Source organism: Chaetura pelagica, unplaced genomic scaffold (genome assembly GCF_000747805.2).
Source record: "Chaetura pelagica isolate M959 unplaced genomic scaffold, ChaPel_1.0 scaffold31, whole genome shotgun sequence".
Taxonomy (NCBI): domain Eukaryota; kingdom Metazoa; phylum Chordata; class Aves; order Apodiformes; family Apodidae; genus Chaetura; species Chaetura pelagica.
In genome coordinates this window covers 1798552-1819489 of record NW_009952481.1, presented here as the reverse complement: position 1 = coordinate 1819489, position 20938 = coordinate 1798552, and the positions used below count along the sequence as shown (strand labels likewise).

The following is a 20938-nucleotide window of genomic DNA, read 5'->3' as shown; positions in this document are numbered from 1 at the left end:
AAGAGTCACCACAGGTGTACCATTCCAGGCTGCCACAATTAGTTGATAGTCACTGTACATACAAGAAATTTTTCTACAAACATCTGAGGGCTGCTAGAAGAGCTCTAACCCAACAGCATTATACAGATGGATGAACGGCAACACTCATCTTCAACACAGCAAGTATCTGTCATTAGGGTCTTACATTGGCATCTGATTTTCCAAAAAAAAATCTGTATTTCACTTACTGCTGCCTATTTGTACCTCTATTAATCACTTAAACTCTATTAAGATTTCTCTGAACTACTGTACAAGTAAGCTGGGTCTAAAATACTAGGGCAGTGGAAGTGCACATGTGTAGTCATAGTGGTGCAAAGCAATAAGTGTTCTGTGTGTAAAATCACTTTAAACTCACTTTTATTAAATCACTTTATCACAATTGCTAAGTTAGAAAAATAGTTTCATCCACAGTGATGTTAACATTAAATATAAAGATAAAACAGTTGTGCAGTGTTTTAAAACAGAATTAATTTTTTAATTTATTTCAAGAGGAGCAAAGTTGCTGACCCAGAAGTTCTTGTTTAAGACTGCTGGTCTGCATTCATCAACTATATGTAGTTCTTGTAGACTTGAAGACAAATGGAGAGCAAATGACATGTTAAGGAACCAAATTTCATCTAGGCATGACTGAAAACAGTGAGACTGTCTGTGCTGCTTAAGGAGAAAAATGCAAACCTCAGTCCATTTTAAGTAGAACAATGATGATTTTCAGAAATGAAACCAAACACCAGCAACTGTCTGGAAGTGCACAGCTTCACTTGTCTTCCACATCTGCTACCATAGCCTCAACTGCATTCCAGTCCAGTTTGCTGAGGATACTTCCTGTGCTTTCAGAAACACTATCAGAGTCAACAACGCCAAGAGGAGAGAAACTCACTGGATGAAGTGCAGAGGCCTATGGGAGGAACAAAAGATGAGTGGAATCATTCATGGACAAGACCTCTGCTCAGCCAGCAGATCCTGCTCTTTTCCAACATATCCTAATCAAGTTATGTGTCTGATTAAATTGCATTTGTTGCGCAATATTTCCTGTTTATGCACTCCCACTATGCCTGTTGTCTGAAGAGACAACAAGCCTATGCAGCTCTTATAAAGAAGATTAACTCTCAAGGCCTACAAGAATGACAAGCCTTGTAAAGACAAAACATAGTTCTGTTGAATCACCATCATTTGTGTCCCTTTTCAGCTACCCCACCCACATGTTTTGAAAAGAGAACCACTTTTTAAATAAAGCATACATAAACAAAGCATTGAATGGTAGGTAGAAAATTGTTCCTAGAATAATTAGACATCCTACCTGAAACAAGGAGTCCTGAGTATCTTCAAGTATTCTTTGGATATCATCAGGCACAGTCCAAGGACTTACTATGTCTCGATCACTCTCCTGATCAACACCCTCTGCCTGAGCTGCAGTGGCAACATGTAGAGGCTTTTGTTGTGATGTTCTGCTGCCTCTGTACTCAGTAGCTGAAGAGAAAACAAGCACTGTAACATTTCTTGCTATTTTCTTCTGAAGTCTTGAAGCTTCTCCAAGAACAGAAGCTCCACATTCTGAGAACTGAAGCTGTGTTTAAACATATGAAAAAGCAGCATGCCCTGTGATCCTGAACTGATGTGGGCTTACAGCAAGAAAATGCTGCTAGTCCTTTGCAGCTTCATGCTCTGAATTCTTCCCAGAACAGAAGATGAAGTGGAATAGGACTATGGATGGTGCCTACAGCATGGAAGTCCTGTTGTGCAGTCCCCAAACAGGGACACTGGTACATTATCTGACAGACGAGTTAACCTATGTAAATCCTGGATTTCTGCCTTCTAGAAGACATGGACTTTGGTGAAACCCTTAGCAGTGATACTACCGGGGAACAGAAACAAGAACGTGATCTGAAATCAGAGAAAGATAAACCTGTATTTAAAGTTTAAAAAGAGAATGTATGGAAAGCAGGAAGAGAGTGACTTTCCACAAGGGTAGAGGTGAGTGAGTGACTCAGGTAAAATGCCTATCTGCTTACTATTCCTCTTCTCCCTTTCCTGCACTGCCACCTCTAATAAACTGACATTTGACTAGCCAAACAGTATCCCTGTTATACCAGTAATATAATCCTGTAAGAGAGAATAAAAACCATCCACGGTATCTCCTCAGCTTCTGACAGACTGTCCCCTCATTCTGCTCTTGCAATCAAGTTCTGTGTCTGGTAGAGAATTTGACTAGGAGGAAACATTTATATGAGGAAACCTTTGTGAATACAGAGCTACAGCTACAAGCACAGTGGAATAGGATCACTAAAAGATAATTTATTTTAGTTTTTAGAAAAAGTTCAGTCACATTTTTCCACTCTAACATTATGACCAAATAGTATCTTAAATAGATAGTGTACAGAGGGGTAACAAAGACAACTCATACTCACAAGAGCTCAGAAAGCGAGCACAGAAAGGTAAGAGAGAGTCACAATACTTGTACTGTACTGCTAACTAACTCTCTCTGTGGTTTTCAGCTGAAAGAAAGACTCAAGCCCTCTGTTCCTCATGACTTCATAATGCCTGGTTCAGGTAATCACCAAGATCTAGTACATTTGCTTCATTAATCTGGCTAAATTTCATCTGGCTAAAACCACTCAGGAGGTAAACAGAGGTGATTGCTTAAAATATTTCACAAGTTTCTAATGAAAAGGATTATTATGTGGGGGGGAAAATGATTATTTTTCTTCTTCTAAACTAATGTAGAATCTGGGGCAGTGTTGTATACAACCTACCCAGGATGTATTCCATTTTCTATGTGTTTTATTTTTTCCCTGTATTATGCAGTTGTGCAGCACTATATCATTGCTCTCTGTAACTTACAGTGCCCAGAACTGACAGGAGAGGTTGCAGCATTTCTCACTCTTCCTCTAGAAGTACTTTTCGGTGGGAGTGTACTGACGTTTCCTGGAAAGACAAAGAAAGCATTTCCTCTGTTAGGTGCAGTAGATCAAAACTACTCAAAAGATGCTTCCAAATTTAAATCTGTGAGCTTGGTTGTTGGATTGCACAGTACTCTTGCTCTGGCCAATCAGGCTACTTTGGATTTAGAGGGAGATGATAAGGCAAGGTAACTCTCACCATTTAGCAGGCCAATGAGAGGACAGCTGCAAAAGCCTCAGGACAGGAAATCTCCAGGATTATAAATCTGACTTTCTACACCAGTATTAAAGCTCCTCCCTCCCAAAATTTGTTAATAACCTGAAGATCATCTTCAGTATATGCCTTCATTAAGAAAGTTCTGTTCTTACCCCTGGACTGTGTTAAACCAGGAGATGAGGTGAAACGGTGCACTTTTTGACCAAAGCTGGGTTTGGCAGCAATTCTACTCCTTTCTGGCAGCACAGGACCAGGACTATTCATATGCCCTCTACAACAAGAAAAAAAACAACAAAGTGCAAATACTTACCATTGTCTACCGCATTCCATTCCTCCATACAACTTCTGTCTAACAGGCCTTATTCAAGCGAGTAAAAAGGCTATAAAAATCATGTTCAGCCCACTTACCTAAGAAACAGCATCCCATACTGCTTGTGGGGCAGTTAAGCCTCACCAGAACCAGAGATGCTGACAATCACAGCAAGGACATCTCAAATTTGCTTTACAAAGTGCCAGTTTAGGTCCAGCAAACCCTTCAGAAGTTACTGCAAGGTCTAGGGTGGCTCCCTGCATGACATTCCTTAACACTTCTGATTCTGGCAGGGCTGATGCAGTTGAACTGCCCCTGGACAGCACCAGCAGGCTCTATACAGCATGGACTACATACAGTTCAATGCTCTATCCTAGAACTTAACTAAAATGAGATGCAGAAATATTCAAGTCTCAAAGTTACAGGATTATCTGAAGTACACAGTTCCTCCTATTATTCTGGAAAAAAAAAATGTATGTAGAAGTAGAAAAAGTATTCTGCAGTGTTCCTCAGGGCTCAGTGCTGGGACCGTTTCTGTTTAACATCTTTATTAATGATCTCGATAAGGACATAGAGTGAACTATCACTAAGTTTGCAGATGACACCAAGCTGGTGGGAGTGTTGATCTGCATGAGGATAGAGAGGCTCTACAGAGAGATTTGGATAGATTGGATGGTTGGGCTAATGTTAATGGTCTGGGTTTCAGCAAGGCCAAGTGCTGGGTCCTGCACTTGGGCCACAACAACTCCAGGCAACACTGCAGGCTTAGGGAAGTGTGGCTGGAAAGTGTCTGGCAGAAAAGGACCCGGGGGTTCTAAGTGACAAGGGCTGAATATGAGCCAGCAGTGTGCCCAGGTGGCCAAGAAAGCCAATGGCATCCTGGCTTGTATTAGAAATAGTGTGACCAGCAGACTTAGAGGTGTGATTTTCCCCCTGTACTCAGCACTGGTGAGGCCACACCTGGAGTATTGTGTCCAGTTTTGGGCACCTCAATTCAAGAGAGATATTGAGGTGCTGGAGCGAGTACAGAGAAGGGGAACAAAGCTGGTGAAGGGCCTAGAGAATAAACCTCAAGAAGAATGCTTGTAGGAGCTGGGAATGTTTAGTTTGAGGAAGAGCAGGCTGAGGGGAGACCTCATCAGTCTCTACAACTACCTGAAAGGTCATTGTAAAGAGGTTGGTGCTGGTCTCTTTTCACGGGTAATCAGTGACAGAACAAGAGGGAATGGCTTCAATCTGCAAAGGGAAGGTTTAGACTGGACATTAGGAAACATTTTTTCACAGAAAGAGTGGTGAGACACTGGAATAGGCTGCCCAGGGAGGTGGTTGAGTCACCATCCCTGGATGTGTTTAAGGGTTGTTTGGATGTGGTGTTGGTGGATATGGTTTAGGGGAGAACTTTTTGTAGAGTAGGGATGATGGTTGGACTTGTGATCCCAAGTGTCTTTTCCAACCTGAATGGTTCTATGATTCTAATGTACAACTAGATTACACATAAACATGTGACATTAATGCCATCAAGTAGAATAAATTTACCAGTTTTTAATACTGATCTCCTTAGAAGGCAATAAGCACCAAAGTGCAAAAGAAAGCACAAATAAAGTGCTAGGGAATGAAAAAAATTAGAAAGGAAGAATAAATCTAGATTCAGCTGAACTCTAATTATAAGTAGTCTATATGAATGCACAGTACTATTTTTATTTGCTTCTTACTTGTTAATAGTGCTCTTCAGACCATTAACTATGCTGCTGCCTCTACTCCACTGAAATTGCTGTGGAGTGGAATGGATTAGGACACTGACTATAGATCAGATTACACCTGTTACTGATTACAGATCAGATAACACCTGTTACTCTGCTATTGGAGTTGTCACAGTTGTGCTCTGAAAGGTGTTCTTAAGGCTCCCTCCACAATTTGCACTAGCAGCTTTAACAAGACTGGTACAGGAATTTTAAGACTCCTCTGCTCCAGACATCTTAGATTCTGCCAGATCTTCCCTCAAGCCAATCCTATACCAACTAGCTACAAATTGCAGACAAATCTGAAGTGTGGTAAAAACATCAATACATCAGAGCAGAGTTAATGCTTGAAGTTCTTACCCCTTAGTAGATGCCACACACCTTTTTCTGTACTCCTGAGGTGTTCTTGTCCTGGACAATGGTTTATGTTCACTTGCAGGTAACACCACTGCTTCACATAACATTTCATTCATCAAAGAAAGTGCCTGTGACATTCTCACACTGTGATGTTCAGATAACAGGGCTCTGTAGAGAAATAGCATTACATATTAACTCATGATATAAGTCATTTAATTGGAGCTGGCTTGTGAGTCTTGTAAGGCTACACTGCAACTGGAACAGAATTTGTGAAGTTTTGCTATTTCAGTGAATACGTACTATTCCTTTTAAGAGCATTAGCAAAAAGCTAAAAACATTTCTTAACAATGGGTTTAACAGAATGAAAGAGTCAATGCTAAGGAAAAAACAGAAAAACTGTTGTTTGTAAAGTGAAAAATACTGTCAAAGGATGAAACTTGTTAAGAATTTTCTTAAATGGTAAAAGAAACATGAATTATTTATGCTTTTGGTTGAAACGTTATTAATTTCTGAAGTTAACAGACAAGATAGTAAACATAAACAAGATAGTTAAAACTACCTCTTTCTTAAGACTGGAAAATTAATATTTAAGTAAGAGTACAACAAGTTACATTTATAGGAGCTTACTTGTCTTTTTCTTCTTTCTTCTTCTGGAAGTATTTAATATCCTTTGAAGTAGGACTACAATGCTGTGCCAAGAAAGTACAATCATTAACTTATTCTGTATTGTGGTCTCATTCCAATCTCTCACTCTCAAAATGTAGACTTATTTGACTTGAAATTTACTATTTAAGACATTCTCCACAATGAAAAACAATATGAAAGCATATGACCCTACCAGGAAATTCGGACAAAATGGTCCCTATAAACTCCCAGTCTCTAAATATACTGAAAGCTTGCAGTCACACCTTCCATACACTTAACATATTAACATTTCTAAGAGGATGTCTTCAATGTCAAGGTCTTAATTTCAAATGGCCTCACCTTCAGTTTCCTAGAAATTAGTGATGTTCCTACACAATAGCTAATTTAAAAACAGGGCAAGCTTGCCCTTTGACATGTGTTTGCTTGAGTACAATTTGAGGTTTTTTAATGTTTTCTTCTAAACAAAGGAAACCACCACCAAAAGCTGAGCATCCCTTCATCTACTGATTTCAGGAGAAAAGCCTGTAACAAGAGCATCAAGTATATATCTATGGGTTGTCAACTCAACAGGAGAGAAGCAAGACTAATTTTTCCTGAATTACTTTTATCTTCTACACTTGGACAAAGGAGCAGCAGGGTTCCACACTGAAAGACTGTTTAAAATCAGGGGAAATAATGTATAAGATCTGTTACTCTTTTTAAAAGTGAACACAATTCAATTATTTGGTAACAGTAAACATTTGTCTGTAACATGTTTTCTGCTTGGGAGTTAATCCCCTTAGAGCCCCAGCAGGAAAGAAAACCCTGCGTTCAAATGATGAGTAGAAAGCATGGGGATATGTTTTGCTGTTGCTGGTTCTCACCTCCTGCAACCCTGAAGACTTCCCTGACCCAGCAGTGTCTTTTCAGGTCCTGAAGGTATCCAGGTGGCAAATATGTATTTTAAGACTTAATACTGATTGTGAAATTATTTCTTAACGACTTTTGCACCTTCTTTTCCCTTCAGTTATTTCCAGCACAGTGCAGATCACAAGAGATGTATCAGGCCATAAATAATGTTTTTACTAATTAAACTCCACATTAAAAAATATTTTGGGAAGGAAGGGATTGTTTGCTGAGCCTGCATTGAAAACTAGCCTTCAACCAAAATATTCAGATACTTGAGATGTACATTCTATTTCTGGTGTCTCTGCCAACCCTCTGTAATTGCATACGCTTCCATATGTGTGCGAACACATACTGTGCCCTCAGTATCCTGTCGTGTTTGCAAAGGATGCTGGCATCTGAACTCTGCTTTATAAATTCATCGGGGGTTTTGAGGAGGTGCAGGGACAGATGAAACAAGATGTAAAAACATCTTTACAACTCCTGTAGTCACCACCACTGATAAAATACAGCTTTTATCAGCGAGTGTTACAGGTGTAACCATTACAGCTGCGGGACTACACTTCCTGAATCTAGAGCTGGGGGACAGCTCATAATTGCCACCTGCAGCCAACTGTCATTACTGCAGTCTGTGAAGAACACTGGTATATTTGTTTACTGATCACTTCTGACACAGCTATGGCCAGTCCCAATACCATAAAAGAAAACATACAAAAAACCAACATTAAAATAGGAAAAAAAAATCACCAACAACATTTATATTACAAAACCTGAACAATCAACACTTGTACAGTAAGCGACAGCTACTCTTGAAAATACCAGTTATTCTTACCACATCCTTTCTTGGATTGAATGGATTATGCTCCTTCTGTCTTTGTTCATCCAGTTTCTTCACATATTCTCTCATTCTTTCCCTTCGTTTTCTTTTCATCCATGCTTGTATCTCTTTCCTCTCCTTCTCTGTTTTCTGAGAACGTCCAGCAGCAGAACCACGAACCCTGAGAACAGATACAAATGGGAAATAATCTAGCACGTCCTTTAAGTTGTAAGCAGTGGCAGCTATATGGTACAATAAAAATACTGCAAGCCCTTTAAAATTCTGACTCAGTAGAAAGCCTAAGTAATGAACAATGGGGAAATTTTCTTCTGCAACATATTACTTCAGAAAATCCTCACACTCAGGTCATGTCCAAGATGTTTCTTAAAATTCATCTTTGTCAATTACATTCAGATAATAGGATCAAAGCTTTGAATGTGGATCATCTGTTAGTGTCTTTACAGGCTAACTGGAAGAGAAAAAAATGAAAGTAATTTTACTGTAATCTTTCATTTTTTAAATGTGTATAGTAAAAATATCTAAAAAAAAAAAACACCAATGAGATTCTATTATCTTTTTTGTTCCTTCCCCTCAACCTATGAGGTCCTTCAAAAGACTATGTACAAAATAATTTTTAAAACACAGCCAATAATAAACACTAACTTAACTCGATCCTCAAGAGTTCCTCAGAAATATTTACTAATTCACCTTGCAATAGTCTTTAAAGTAGCTGGGTAATAAGTATTTTATTTACTGTAAAACTAAAAGGACCAACGTAAAAATTAAAACGAGGTTTTCCAACAGAAGTGTTTCAATTTTTTAAAACCCATTTTGAAACTTTGATTTTCAAGACTGGAAAGCATTAATAATGCCAGAATGAACAGAAGGTACGAGTGTAACAAAGTATCTCTAGTAGTTGCCGTTAAACTGAAAGCTTATGGATTTAAGCACTAAAGCTCTCAAGGGAGTGGAACTTAATTTGGATGTTATTTACTTTCTGGGAAAGGGAAGCTCATTATCGGAAGTATTCACAGTTTTATGTGAAAAATAAGTACGTGAAATTGAGTTGTCCTTAGGTCTTTGGTCAGGTTTGATTAAATGTTACTTGAATACATTTTTGAAATTTTCAGTAATCTTGAAGATGTACACATAATTGCCTAGCAGTCCAGCTAGCAACATTTATACGCCCATGTAGTTATTAATGTGTTTGGAATTCTCAAAGGATTGCAAAGATCATGTGATCTGTGCACAGATTCACATTTGAAGTCCTTGAGCTCCTTTTACAATTTAAATACACATTAGAACAAGTAAAGCAGAGCACTATACTTTAATGAGTCACTAGAAACGCCTGAAACAGATATCTTAAACTGCATCATTGCATCAACATAACAGACAGTCTGGCATCCTGAACAGCTGTACTTTTCCCTTGTAAAAAACTGATACCACAAACAGGAGTAGGAAACAGCTCTTATTTTAAGACATCTGAGAAAAGAACAGATGATTTTGAAACTGACAGGAAGAAGTAGAAATCTCCAGCAGGGAGACCATGACAAACTGGAGTCTGTGGCTGAAATCTTCTGAAGCTGCTTAGGCACTGACAGGTACAATAAGGGACAAGCGAGTAGGGAAGAATTCGAAAAACAAAATAATAAAACCCAACTAGCATATTTTACAATAATGTCCAGTAAAAATGTGACTTTCAAATAGTTCTAAGTCTGGTCCCACTGACATCAAGCTGAATCACATGCTTGCTTCCACTGTTTACAGGGTGTGAGCTATGAGAAGAATAACCAGAGTTAAAATTATTTAACTCAAACATAATAAAAAAAGCAGCAATGGCATTACCTAGAGATTTTGTTAGCTTGTGTTTTTGTAAAGCCCAGCTCCAACGGGGAGATGTCACCTTGTCTTATAAGATCACTAATGATGTCAGTTACACCACTCAGACCGGTCATTTGCAGGCAATCTTCTAAAGAGCTTAAAGTTAGGCAGGGAAAAAAAACGTTACTAATTTGAAGTAGAACATGCCTGTAGAAAAGACAAGCTAAAATCCCTCCTTTTATGCTTAAAATGAGATTCTTCAGGTTGTTTTACCAGAAGCCTTTGGATTGAATTTTCTCCTGCACCTCACTGTGTTAGTGCACAGAAGCAACACCTGGATAATGTGTGTAGAGCACTGACTTAAAAAAGTTACCAGCCATCATCTTAGCTTTGCTGTCATCACGTAGACTTTAGCCTGCTTTGTAGTTTCCCAGTGTGGATGGGATAGAATGAGTAAGACCTGACTAGCATCAGGAGTACTGCAGAGAGGGCCTTGAATAAACCATCCAGAAATATGGCCCCATCCAGAGCTGAACTGCCTGAACTCCACTTTGGAGTGTCAACACGGCTGGCCCACAGGAAGCTCAGCCTGGCAGCCCAGAAGGCCAGGAGCACCTGAACAGTTTGTACTGCTGCCCATGCAGAGATAAACCTTTGGGACACTACACCAAATCTCAATGACCTTCTGAGCAAGAATGAGCAGAACAACCAGGAAGAAAGGGAATGACCAAGAGGAAAGGAAAGCCAGCTACTGTTTCCTACTGCACAACTGGATCCAGAAGACTAGTAACAGTTAACATTAAAAAACATGTGTGTCAGACCACCTTATTTAAAGCATAAGGTCATTCCAATTTTTTCAAGTCTTCAGCCTGTTTCTTTCCACCCCATGAACTTTACTGTTCATAGCGTAACACTTTAAAAACCTTCTGGCAAAATCTAGCTTTAGTAGATGACCACCAGCAGCAGTTGCTCGTACTTGTTCAAAAACAGTGCTTTTCAAGCACGAAAATCATAAATGCACACTGACAGTAGCAGCATCTACAGCAACAGCTCTGTTATTTGTATCTAGAAAGCAACTTCGAATGCTTCTGCAGATACAGGCACTACTATCAAGAGCATCAGAACAAATGTCTGAAATTCACTAACAAAAAGGCTTTAATTCAGTTTGAAAACAAATCCCTACATTTTTATGTGATAGTTCTACCTTGTCGGTCCCCTTTTTTGGCAGGATTTTGAAGTAAACAAATTTTGAACAAAACCAATGTCAAAATACATACCTATCACACAGATCTCTGCTTACTTGAAAGTCTGAAACAGAAACAGCCTTTGTTAATAAAAGCCTTGTACATGAACAGAAAGAATACATAAATAAAAACATAAATAAATGTTAAACAGCCTACAGGATAAAATACAGAAATACATCACCCTGAGTATGTTGATATTCAAGAGAAATGCATATCACACATAGGCTAGATGACCTGTGAGAACATGACATTGGCAGCCAACTTCATAGAGAACCTCCAGAGAAAATTAATGAACAGCTCCCTGACTGACATGGATAGTTTTCCTAGAAAGACACACCTGAAGTCTGTGCTGCCATTGAGCATGATATGGACAGGCTGGAGAGTTGGGAAGGAGAAACTTTACGAAATTCAACTAGGGCAAGTGTAGAGTCTTGCATCTGGGGAAGAATAACCCCATGTATCAGTACAGGCTGGGGGGGTGACCTGCTGAAAAGCAGCTCTGGGGAGAAGAACCTGAGGGTCCTGGTGTGCAACAGGCTGACCATGAGCCAACAATGTGTTCTTGCAGCCAAGAAGGCCAATGTCATTCTGGGGTGCATAAGGAAGTGTGTGGCCAGTAGGCTGAAGGAGGTTATCCTCCCTCTCTCCTCCACCCTGGTAAGGCCACATCTGGAAAACTGCATCCAATTCTGGGCTCCCTAGTTATAAAGGACAAGGGACTACCAGGAAGAGCTCAGCCTGGGGCCATTAAATGATTAGAGGAATGGAGCATCTGCCCTAAGACAAAAGGCAGACAGAGCTGGATCTGTTTAGCCTGGAGAAGAGAAGATTGAAGAAGGATCTTATTAATGCTTTTAAATATCTAAAGGATGGGTATCAGGAGGATGGGGCCAGTTTCTTTTTAGCAGTGTACAGTGACAGGACAAGGGGCAATGGGGGCCAGCTGGAGCACAGGAGGTTCAAGTTAAACATAAGGAAAAACTTTTTCCTGAGTGAGTAACAGAACACTGGAACAGGTTGTTTAAGAAAGTTGTGGAGTCTCCTTCTCTGGAAAAAATAAAAACCTGTCTGGACATGTTCCTGTGTGATCTGCTGTAGGTGATCCTGCTACAGCAGGGTGTTTGGACTAGATGATCTTCAGAGGTCCCTTCCAACCCTTATGACTCTATGACAAACCAGTACAGCAATGCATTTCAGAAATAGACCTAAAGTTGTTTATTTCATTTCAATAATGGTGCAAGAATAATTCACTGCATAACTGTTTGCAAAGCTTACTGATAGTTTTCCTTTGTGTAACATATGAACTCATGATCAGTGCACATCCATGAAGCCTTTCTAAATAAGGCAATCTAGAAAGACTGACAACTGACTTTTATGAGCTCACTGGCACTACATATCATGCTGTGTAACCGCAGTGACAAAGTGCTACACCAGGAAGAAAAGATTTACTTATTGCTAAAAGGGAGAAAAGGGAAAAACAAACAATAAATGACATACCAGGTGATGACTTTACACCACTGGCCAAGTTAGAAGCAGAAGCTGAAGAGGCAGGAGAGTGTACTTCCAATGAAGTAAAACCGGGTATAGGATATTCCAAGTTTAAGGCTTCCTTTTCAACATCTGTAACATCTTCAAAAATCATGTCCCTCAAATAATGTTCTGATTCCATGAAAAAAATATAGTAATTAGTATAGAACAATGGAAAAAAGCCCACAATGCAAAAACTATCACTCATATATGTTAGTGGCATACTTAGCTTATCTGTCAAACCTAAACCAACCTGAACCTAGATCAGGCGTGCCTCCCTGTGAAAGGGAACTACCAGAGCTGTGATGATATAAAAATCTTAAATACTGTCTTATATACAAATACAGATATAGCCATGATTTCGTGATACAACTTGGCTTTACATTAATTTGGAAAACAGCCTAGACTATATTTTGGTATGAATGTAAAATGGACCTGTATGTACTCCCAGCACGTTCTTCTCGGCACAGTATAGTAGCTACAAGTAAACAGTTACTATACAGTCAACTGTTACATAAATAAGAAATTATTCACTACATCAGCCTCAGCAAACAGTTAAGCTCATGTAAACTTCTATTAAAATCAGTAGATAATGCAGATAAATAGCCACCAAAGATGCATGAAAAAGTTTCTTTATATATCCAGAGAAACTCAGGACAAATTTAGTATCCTATCAGCAAGCAAAGCACTCCTAAGCACTGTGTTTTGATTTTTATGATACAACAGTAATACATACAATCTTACTTAAAATACTATACCCAATTCCTGCATTAGGGCTTTGGAAAACGTCAAAGTAGACAGGTATTTTCTAAAGCATTTCCGTTGAAGCAGTAGCCATAACATTCAATTTTTCTACCTTCGATTTTATTTTTCTGTAGTATTTCTATTTTTTGGTGTCTATTTCAATAGTAACTCCTAAGACTGCATTAACCTTCAGTAGTAATGAAAAGTTAGTCAAGTTTAATATTCAATTGGCAGTTTACTATCCTTCTGTTAATTGAACACATACCATCGTCAATTATTCTACCATCTTCAGAGAATGAAGGATGATCACCAACACTTGAATTAGCAGCCACTTCAAAATCTTCTATTATTTTCACTAGCTATAAATGAAACGCAAAAACTAAGTATTGATACATCCTTCAAGGCATTTCTGAAACTAACACCAGATATTTATACAAAGTTTGCTTTATAAACTTTTTCCCCCTTAAGGATCTTCTAAACATTTTCAGAGTATCCTCATTCAAAACAAAGAAAATAGTCCAGCAATCAAAGCAGCTCAAGTAGATTAATTTAATCTAAAAGTTCAATCTTCTGGATCCGTAGTCTGAAAAAAAATGCATATGAACAGTATTTTTCTTAATAACAGTTTTACTCCTATTGGTCACATTATTTTGTTTTTTTAATAGTTTAAGTTTTCCAATGTATCTTACCTAAAACTCTCAGAAATAAAAGTATTTCCATATTCTTAATGAGTCTGGAGTTCTCCTGAAGTTTAGAATTAGGAAGCAAAAACTAAAACCAACTAACCCAGATTGAGACATTTTACTGAACATTACCTCTTCCAAAGAAGCAGTCTCAAAACCAATTTCTAGTACATAAGAAAGCATTGTAAAGGGAATAACCAACAGTTGTGCACTGAAATAAGGGCAAGAAAGCAAATGGGATTATCTTCAGGATTTAGCTAGATATCCAGAAGAAGCTTTAAAACCCAAATGCAGTGAGATGCTGAAACAAAAAAAAAAGAGGATGTGAAGATTTTTCTTCACTACAGGCTTTTAAAAATCTGTCTAGGTAATTGCCTTGATGAAAAGCACAAGCAACTAAATAATCCAGCTTAGAGTAATAACAGCATGGAGGTGACACAATGAGATTCTTGCATTTCTGTGAAAATATGGAAGTACAGGTAATGGACATTATTAGTTTGAATGACTATACAAATAGTTTCTATAATTATGCATTATACAGCAGATGCTGTGGAACTACACGATGTTACTGAACTCATTCAGTATTAAACCATATGTAAAGGAGCTGGAAATTGACTTAAGTCTTCTTGATATGCAAAGAAAAACAAAAGCTTTTTACCAGCTAGGTGAAAGCAGAAACTACTGGTTCATTCTTAGATTAGTCACTCCCAGTTGGCTCTAAACTTAACATAAAAGCTAAAGTACTGGGAAGAAATAATTGCCAGCATTCCCCACTTCACAAATACCTGAGATCAGCCTCACCTGAAGTTTCAGGCAATTTAAATTACCTATACTATTAAGAGGTCAACCTGTTGAAAAGTTTCACCTTTTTGTTATTATCTCTGTCATGGCCTATAAAGCAGTAATTCTTAAGCTACATACAAGACAATCTGAATGCACTATGTCTAAAATGCATTTAATTTACTTCTATGCTTCGATTTATAAAGGTGTTAAAAATGCAAGTACTTTATGAAATAAACAGAAATAGGTTCCAGGAATGGTCACATAGTATTCTGCAGAGGCACAGGTACAGAAATCTTTGCCAAAAAGGTCTCCTGCTCATTACAAATTTTTGTCCTATTTCATTTTCCCAGTTACAGAAAAATTGAATATATCTTGCCTGCTGACTAAGAGCATTACAATTCTGGCCAGGATTTGGTCCATTCTAAGTACCCAAGGCAGTCAACAGATGCAGCACTAGATGTGGAGGAACTTTACAAGATTCTCAATGGGTCTTAAATCTATACTAAGCAGATTTTAAAATACATCATTCCAAAATGTAAATTGTGTCTTTAGCTGAAAAAGTTACAAAATAAACTGTTTCAAACATAACAGTTAGCAGTCAGAACTCACCAGTTCGGTGTTTCTGAAATCTTCCTCCTTTGTTCTGCTCTGTAGTGTCTGTAACTGGATATCTATGTCCTGCTGCTTTGTGGAAAAGTATTCTTTGCCAATTACTTTGGATGGAAGCCCTGAAGAAGGCAAAATTCTGTCACCTTCAGGTACTATGTTCCAAGTTGCCTCGCCTCCAGCAGAATATGAGTTCTTATCTTCCTTTTGCATTTGCCTTGATATATTTTTTCGATGACCATCTTGAAATAAAAAAAAACAAACCAAAGTGCACTAACATCACTGAATAACCTGCGAACATTCAACTGCTGCAAGCGTATGCTTTAGGAGGCAGGAATCGTCACAAAATAAGTCAAATGTATAAAAGGTTTGTCTGTATAAGACTAGAAAAGCAGAAAGTGAGCTGATAAAAGGTGGGAGCTAAGAAAATTACAATAAAACTGTAAAGCTACATGGATTACCTCTCTTCTGAAGCATCTTGGGTGGAATCACAGTAGTAACAGAAGCTGCTATGTGATTAACTTTTGAAGTAGATGGAATTTCAAAGTTCTCATTTTGCAGTACAGTATCTATCTCTTCTGCAGACTCAGGTATCATGGGCAAATTGTTAATGATGTTACTGCCTTCTATGTCAATCACACTGACATATTCATGTTCACTCTGAATTAAGAACAAGATGTTGAAGAATTATACCATGTGCATTTTGCATACATTATTTACAGTACATTGTTAACCACTCCTTGTGTTCACTTCTTACCACTGAGTTAAGAGTTTTTTTGTTCTAAAGACAAAGTAACTACAATCATTCCTATGGTATTATACAACTTATTAAGGTTTAAAGAGCCCAAATTCATGAGGTAAGACAAGCAGTACACGTAAAAAGCATTGTAACCATATGTATATTCGCCTACTAACCAAATCACGCACATCCAGCAGAAGGGATGATAAAGGCCTTTCAGTCACTTCAGAGGGGAATCTTTGGTTTAAATACATATCTGGTGGAAGTATCTCAAGGGCACTAGATGATTCTAAGAGAAAAGAATAACAGTATTGTATTTACAGTAAAAGCCATGAAACTTCAGATAAGCTACTTGCAAACTGGTCTGCATTCTCTGGATGGAAAGAGAAGATTTTATAAGCATTTCTTCTAAAAAATATAGACCATGTAGCTTAATAGGTTTCTTAAATGTTTTGCTTCAGACAATAAATCACTAAATTGTTTTTGATTTTTGTGAGAAATCAAAAGAATACTCAAAATATTAAAATCAAAGCAACATGGTACAGCCCCAAACTGCTATTAATTTCTAATTCTCTCCTGACTAGGTTAGAAAACCACAAAAAACCTCCATCTTTACTTGATCCATGTAAATAAAACAACTCAGCTAGAAAGACCTCAAACTGGAAGGAAGTCTTGTGTTGTAGTAAAATAATCGTCCAAATGGAACAACACTGTTTAATTTTAAAAGAAAGGAAAAATTAATATGCTTACTTGGTGCCATAGAAAAAAATACTTAGATTATGAATTCTACATAGCATAGTTAATCTAGAATGTATGAAATGGGGGGAGAAAATCCAAACCCACATAAATCTTCTTTAGTACAACATGAAAACTACCTTTTATGTTATACAAATTGATCCAAAAGATGACTGGTTGGGAGGAACATTGAGAATACTTGAGACTGGAACACTGGCACTTGGCATATAACTATTACTCAACTTAGCACATGCACAGAACTGTATCATCAGCTGCGACAGTACAGCTCAATTTCATGTGCATCTGTGACTTGCCTTATCCCACCAGTCAATCCATTTGGTTTGTGTAACACCAAACCACGATTAAGCAGCACTGAATTCCAAGCTAAAATCCAAAGATGTTTCTCCTCATACAGGAATACAAAAGCATATGTACACTGCATCATGAAAAATTCCAGCCAAACTCTTCATAATCAGTACTGTAATTACTTCACATTTGGTTTCAAAGGTCAGATACATTAGCATTTTTGTATCTATATTCTGCATTAAGCTACCTCATATACAAAAAAACACATTAAAATGGTAATATTTTTATATATTTCCCAAAAAACAGAGGAAGTAGAGAAAGACTGAACCCACACCTGGCACAGGAACAGACACAACTGACTCTTTTTTTTGAAGTTCAGGAACCTCATTGCCAGCACTGGTTCCAATATCCTCATATGGTTTGAGCACTTGATAGGAAAAAAACCAAAATGCATTAATGAATTTAAGTGAAGCAGAGACACTTGACGACATTATCTGAATATACATTTCTGATTTAACAGTTTACAATCAAAACAAAGTTGGAGTGGAAACAATTTCAGTCACATGTGAAATATTGTCTAAAATACATTTAGATAAAATTAACCAAAGTTAAAAGGAGCTTTCAGAAAAAGTGACTGCAGAACTGACTTACAAAAAGCATGTGGAGACCTTACATAGTTTCATCAGTAACATTTTCTTATATAATTTCTTTAACTAATATTCTATAACTTACATTCCAGTATCCTCTGGTTTAATACTTTTTGAAACAAAAAGCTACAGCACAAAAACCCCATTTATCTCTTTCCATACTACATTTTGGAAACTGACCAAATGCACTTGGCTGCTGTATGTCAGGCAGGTAGAACTTACCTGGGTGAGTATTAGTACTTGCATCTTGAGTTTCTGCTGGTTTTTTTCCTGTAGAAGCCATGTAATGTAGATCTGCTGAAGTAGTAACTGCTTCCCTTGTTGCGCCTAAAATGTGATAATACACAACAGGTGTCTAAAAATAATGCAAGAACTGGAAATCCATGAAAGCAATGATATTAACTCAGAACTAAGGGAAATTCTTCTTTGCATTTCTGAGTTAATTTTAACTTTTTTTTAAGCATACTTCATGAACCATTCCCACAAAAAACTTAAGAGTGCTACACTGAACTAAAATCAAGGCTCAGTTTGGACATGTAATTTTAAAATATTTTAGTATGCTTTACAATATAAAGGGTTTTTTTTACTATTTTAAAACAGGGAAAATATTAATTATATATGTACCTTTATATCTTTATTGATGTTTCCACATAAGTTTGCAAAGCAGTGTTTCTCTAAGACCAAATGTCAGAGAACAGGTTGCACTTTTCCCTCTGACAGGATTAAGTATTGTGCTGAATTAATGTACTATAAAGAAGCAAAACTTTCTAAAGGTATGGTCTTTATTTTTCAAGCTAGAAATAGTGCAAACATTTCCTTTTAAGAAAGACTGAAGTTTTGAATAACTAGAATATGCAGGCAAATAAAACTGGGATAGTATTTTTTAAAACAAACTTAGGCAGAATTTATAAGCATTGTGTACATCATTCTTCTGAAGAATCACAGGAACAGAAATCACTATGAACCATAGTTACTGGAATTCACTCAACATACTGTTATCATTTTGTGTAGTCTGTTATTTATAAACATAAATTATTATAATTTAGTTTTTGGACAACTTAAAATACTCCTCTAATCTTCAGGAGAATTATTCTGAGTTTACAGATAATTGATTGAGATCTTAAATTTGCCTGCATCTTCCCAACTTCAATCCCCTAAAAACTGACTATCCCCAAAAAAAGACTATCTGCTGTACATCCTGGAAGATCTTCCTAATTTTCTGGGGAGACAGCATAGGACATCATGCTTTATTACCCACAGACGACATAATCTGAGTTTTCAACATCCTGATGACTCTAGAATTTTCCTTTGACATCTAACAAACTTCTCTTCCTTGATTTATTTTGAGTACTGAAAGCACTAAAAAGACTTGTACTTGCCCACTGAAATGCAAAAAGCATCTTGAAGGTAAGATGTAGATTTTGCTTGTTGATCCTAAAATAAGAAGAAGAAGGATTACACATCACGAAATGGTTCCAAGGCCAATTAAAGGCTTTCTTGGTGCTGTTAACTTAGAAATTACTCCCTTCAGTAATGATTTAACAAAAAAACCAAACCAAAACAAAAGTACCATACTTATCTTACCCCCTTTTTTAATTCTTCTAATCCATTCTAATCCTGTTGATTTACTGACTATGTAACACTTTCCCATATGTACCTCAGGGTGACTTGCACTAACACAAGTTCCTCATTCTTCGAGTATGTGCTATCTCTGCTGTACCATAATTAGCATCTCCCAGATCTGGTCAGGCTCTCCAGCTGCTGTGCTGAACAGTCTCAAAGAAGATGTGTTACAGATCAGAAATAAAGCCTGCTGCTCTGAGTAGTGACTTCTCTTTGTATTTGCTATTGTTCTACCTTGAAAGCTGGTACTTGCAAAGATAATCTCCAAATATATGAAACGGCATAATTTCTTGGCTGAAACAGAACTGAGACCTTGTGCTGCCCATCCTCACCCCTTTTGTCATCACGTAGCCTCAGGTGGAAAGAGCAGTGCTTGGGTTACTTCACCTGGCATTACTGCTGGGCTAAACATTTTATTATTTAAGCGATTAGCATTTGTGCATATAGTTACTTCAAAAGTAGATACAAACAATTATCCTATGAAAATCGACAAGTTCATGTCCTGAAAAAAACAAAAGCAATGTTGGAATGCTTTATAAAAATAAATCTCTTGTTTACAAGAAATGCAAGCATATGAATTAAAGACGTATACTGCTTCCAGGCTACAGTCTGGAAGAGATTTACATGATAATTTTGGTTTACAGCTTCCTGCTTACTTGATGGGAAAAGGTAAAAAGAGAAAAACCAAAATATTCTTATATACCTCAGTCCCTGATGCAACAACTGTTGTGGCATCACTAATACTGATGATGGAGTCTGCTGAACAGAAGGATACACTTGTTTTCTTCTTTTCCTCCTCCTCTTTAATTTGTTTATCTCGCCTCTTTTGTCTGTCAAAATATTAATTAACAATTAAAAAAAAGAACTGATACAATAAAAATACCTAGAATTGTTTTCTAACAAGTATTGCTATTACTACTATTAATAGTACTACTACTAAGAAATATACACTGAAATAAAACTGGAAAAGACAAACAACTGCAGAATACAGATCAATTCAATGCAATACTTACGCCTATCAGAAATCTACATAAAATTGTAGTAGGAACTCATAAAAATACTTAACCAATCACACCAACATCTGTTACGCTTTTTATATTAAGCATTACAAACTGTCTAACATTTCACATCTAAACTTTGTGTATTAAAAAAATTATCATTAATACCCAAAATGCCTGTAAAGAATCCACAATAAATACACCAAGAAAGAAACGTCTGTTATTGCAGAAGCTTTCTAATTAACTATTTTACTAAAAAAGTTCTGGTATCTAATAACCAGATTATAAAACAAGTGTACCTACAATCATTTCAGCTGATAATATCAAAACAAGATTCCTAAACTCCATTTGCAATTGTTTTTCATCTTAAGAGGGAAAAACTCATCTTAGCATCTGTCTTTCCAACTGCCAGCCTTAAAGGCAACAACATCAGAAATGTTCTGTTTTAGATTCAATGTCAGTAACTCTTCCATGGAAAAAACCTTATTAGTGAAACTTCAGGAATCTACTAACATCGTATGAGAACTGAACAAAGATATGCATGAAGCTTAAACATACTGTTGCAACTACTTCTGC

General features: G+C 37.2%; 1 protein-coding gene across 1 annotated transcript in view; it reads right to left on the bottom strand.

Moving 5' to 3' along the window:
- Positions 1-793: 793 nt before the first annotated feature.
- LOC104398620 (chromosome unknown open reading frame, human C5orf42) overlaps positions 794-20938 on the bottom strand; it is a 68770-nt gene continuing 48625 nt past the window's right edge. The window contains exons 35-51 of the mRNA XM_010008753.1: positions 20068-20194; positions 19121-19175; positions 17964-18068; positions 17429-17521; positions 16230-16342; positions 15776-15974; positions 15318-15556; positions 13508-13601; positions 12469-12630; positions 11005-11035; positions 9752-9883; positions 7922-8087; positions 6187-6248; positions 5563-5727; positions 3306-3424; positions 1337-1506; positions 794-934 (exon numbers count right to left, since the gene is read on the bottom strand). Coding sequence (XP_010007055.1) covers positions 794-934; positions 1337-1506; positions 3306-3424; positions 5563-5727; positions 6187-6248; positions 7922-8087; positions 9752-9883; positions 11005-11035; positions 12469-12630; positions 13508-13601; positions 15318-15556; positions 15776-15974; positions 16230-16342; positions 17429-17521; positions 17964-18068; positions 19121-19175; positions 20068-20194 — 2173 coding nt within the window. The remainder of the gene's footprint in view (positions 935-1336; positions 1507-3305; positions 3425-5562; positions 5728-6186; positions 6249-7921; positions 8088-9751; positions 9884-11004; positions 11036-12468; positions 12631-13507; positions 13602-15317; positions 15557-15775; positions 15975-16229; positions 16343-17428; positions 17522-17963; positions 18069-19120; positions 19176-20067; positions 20195-20938) is intronic.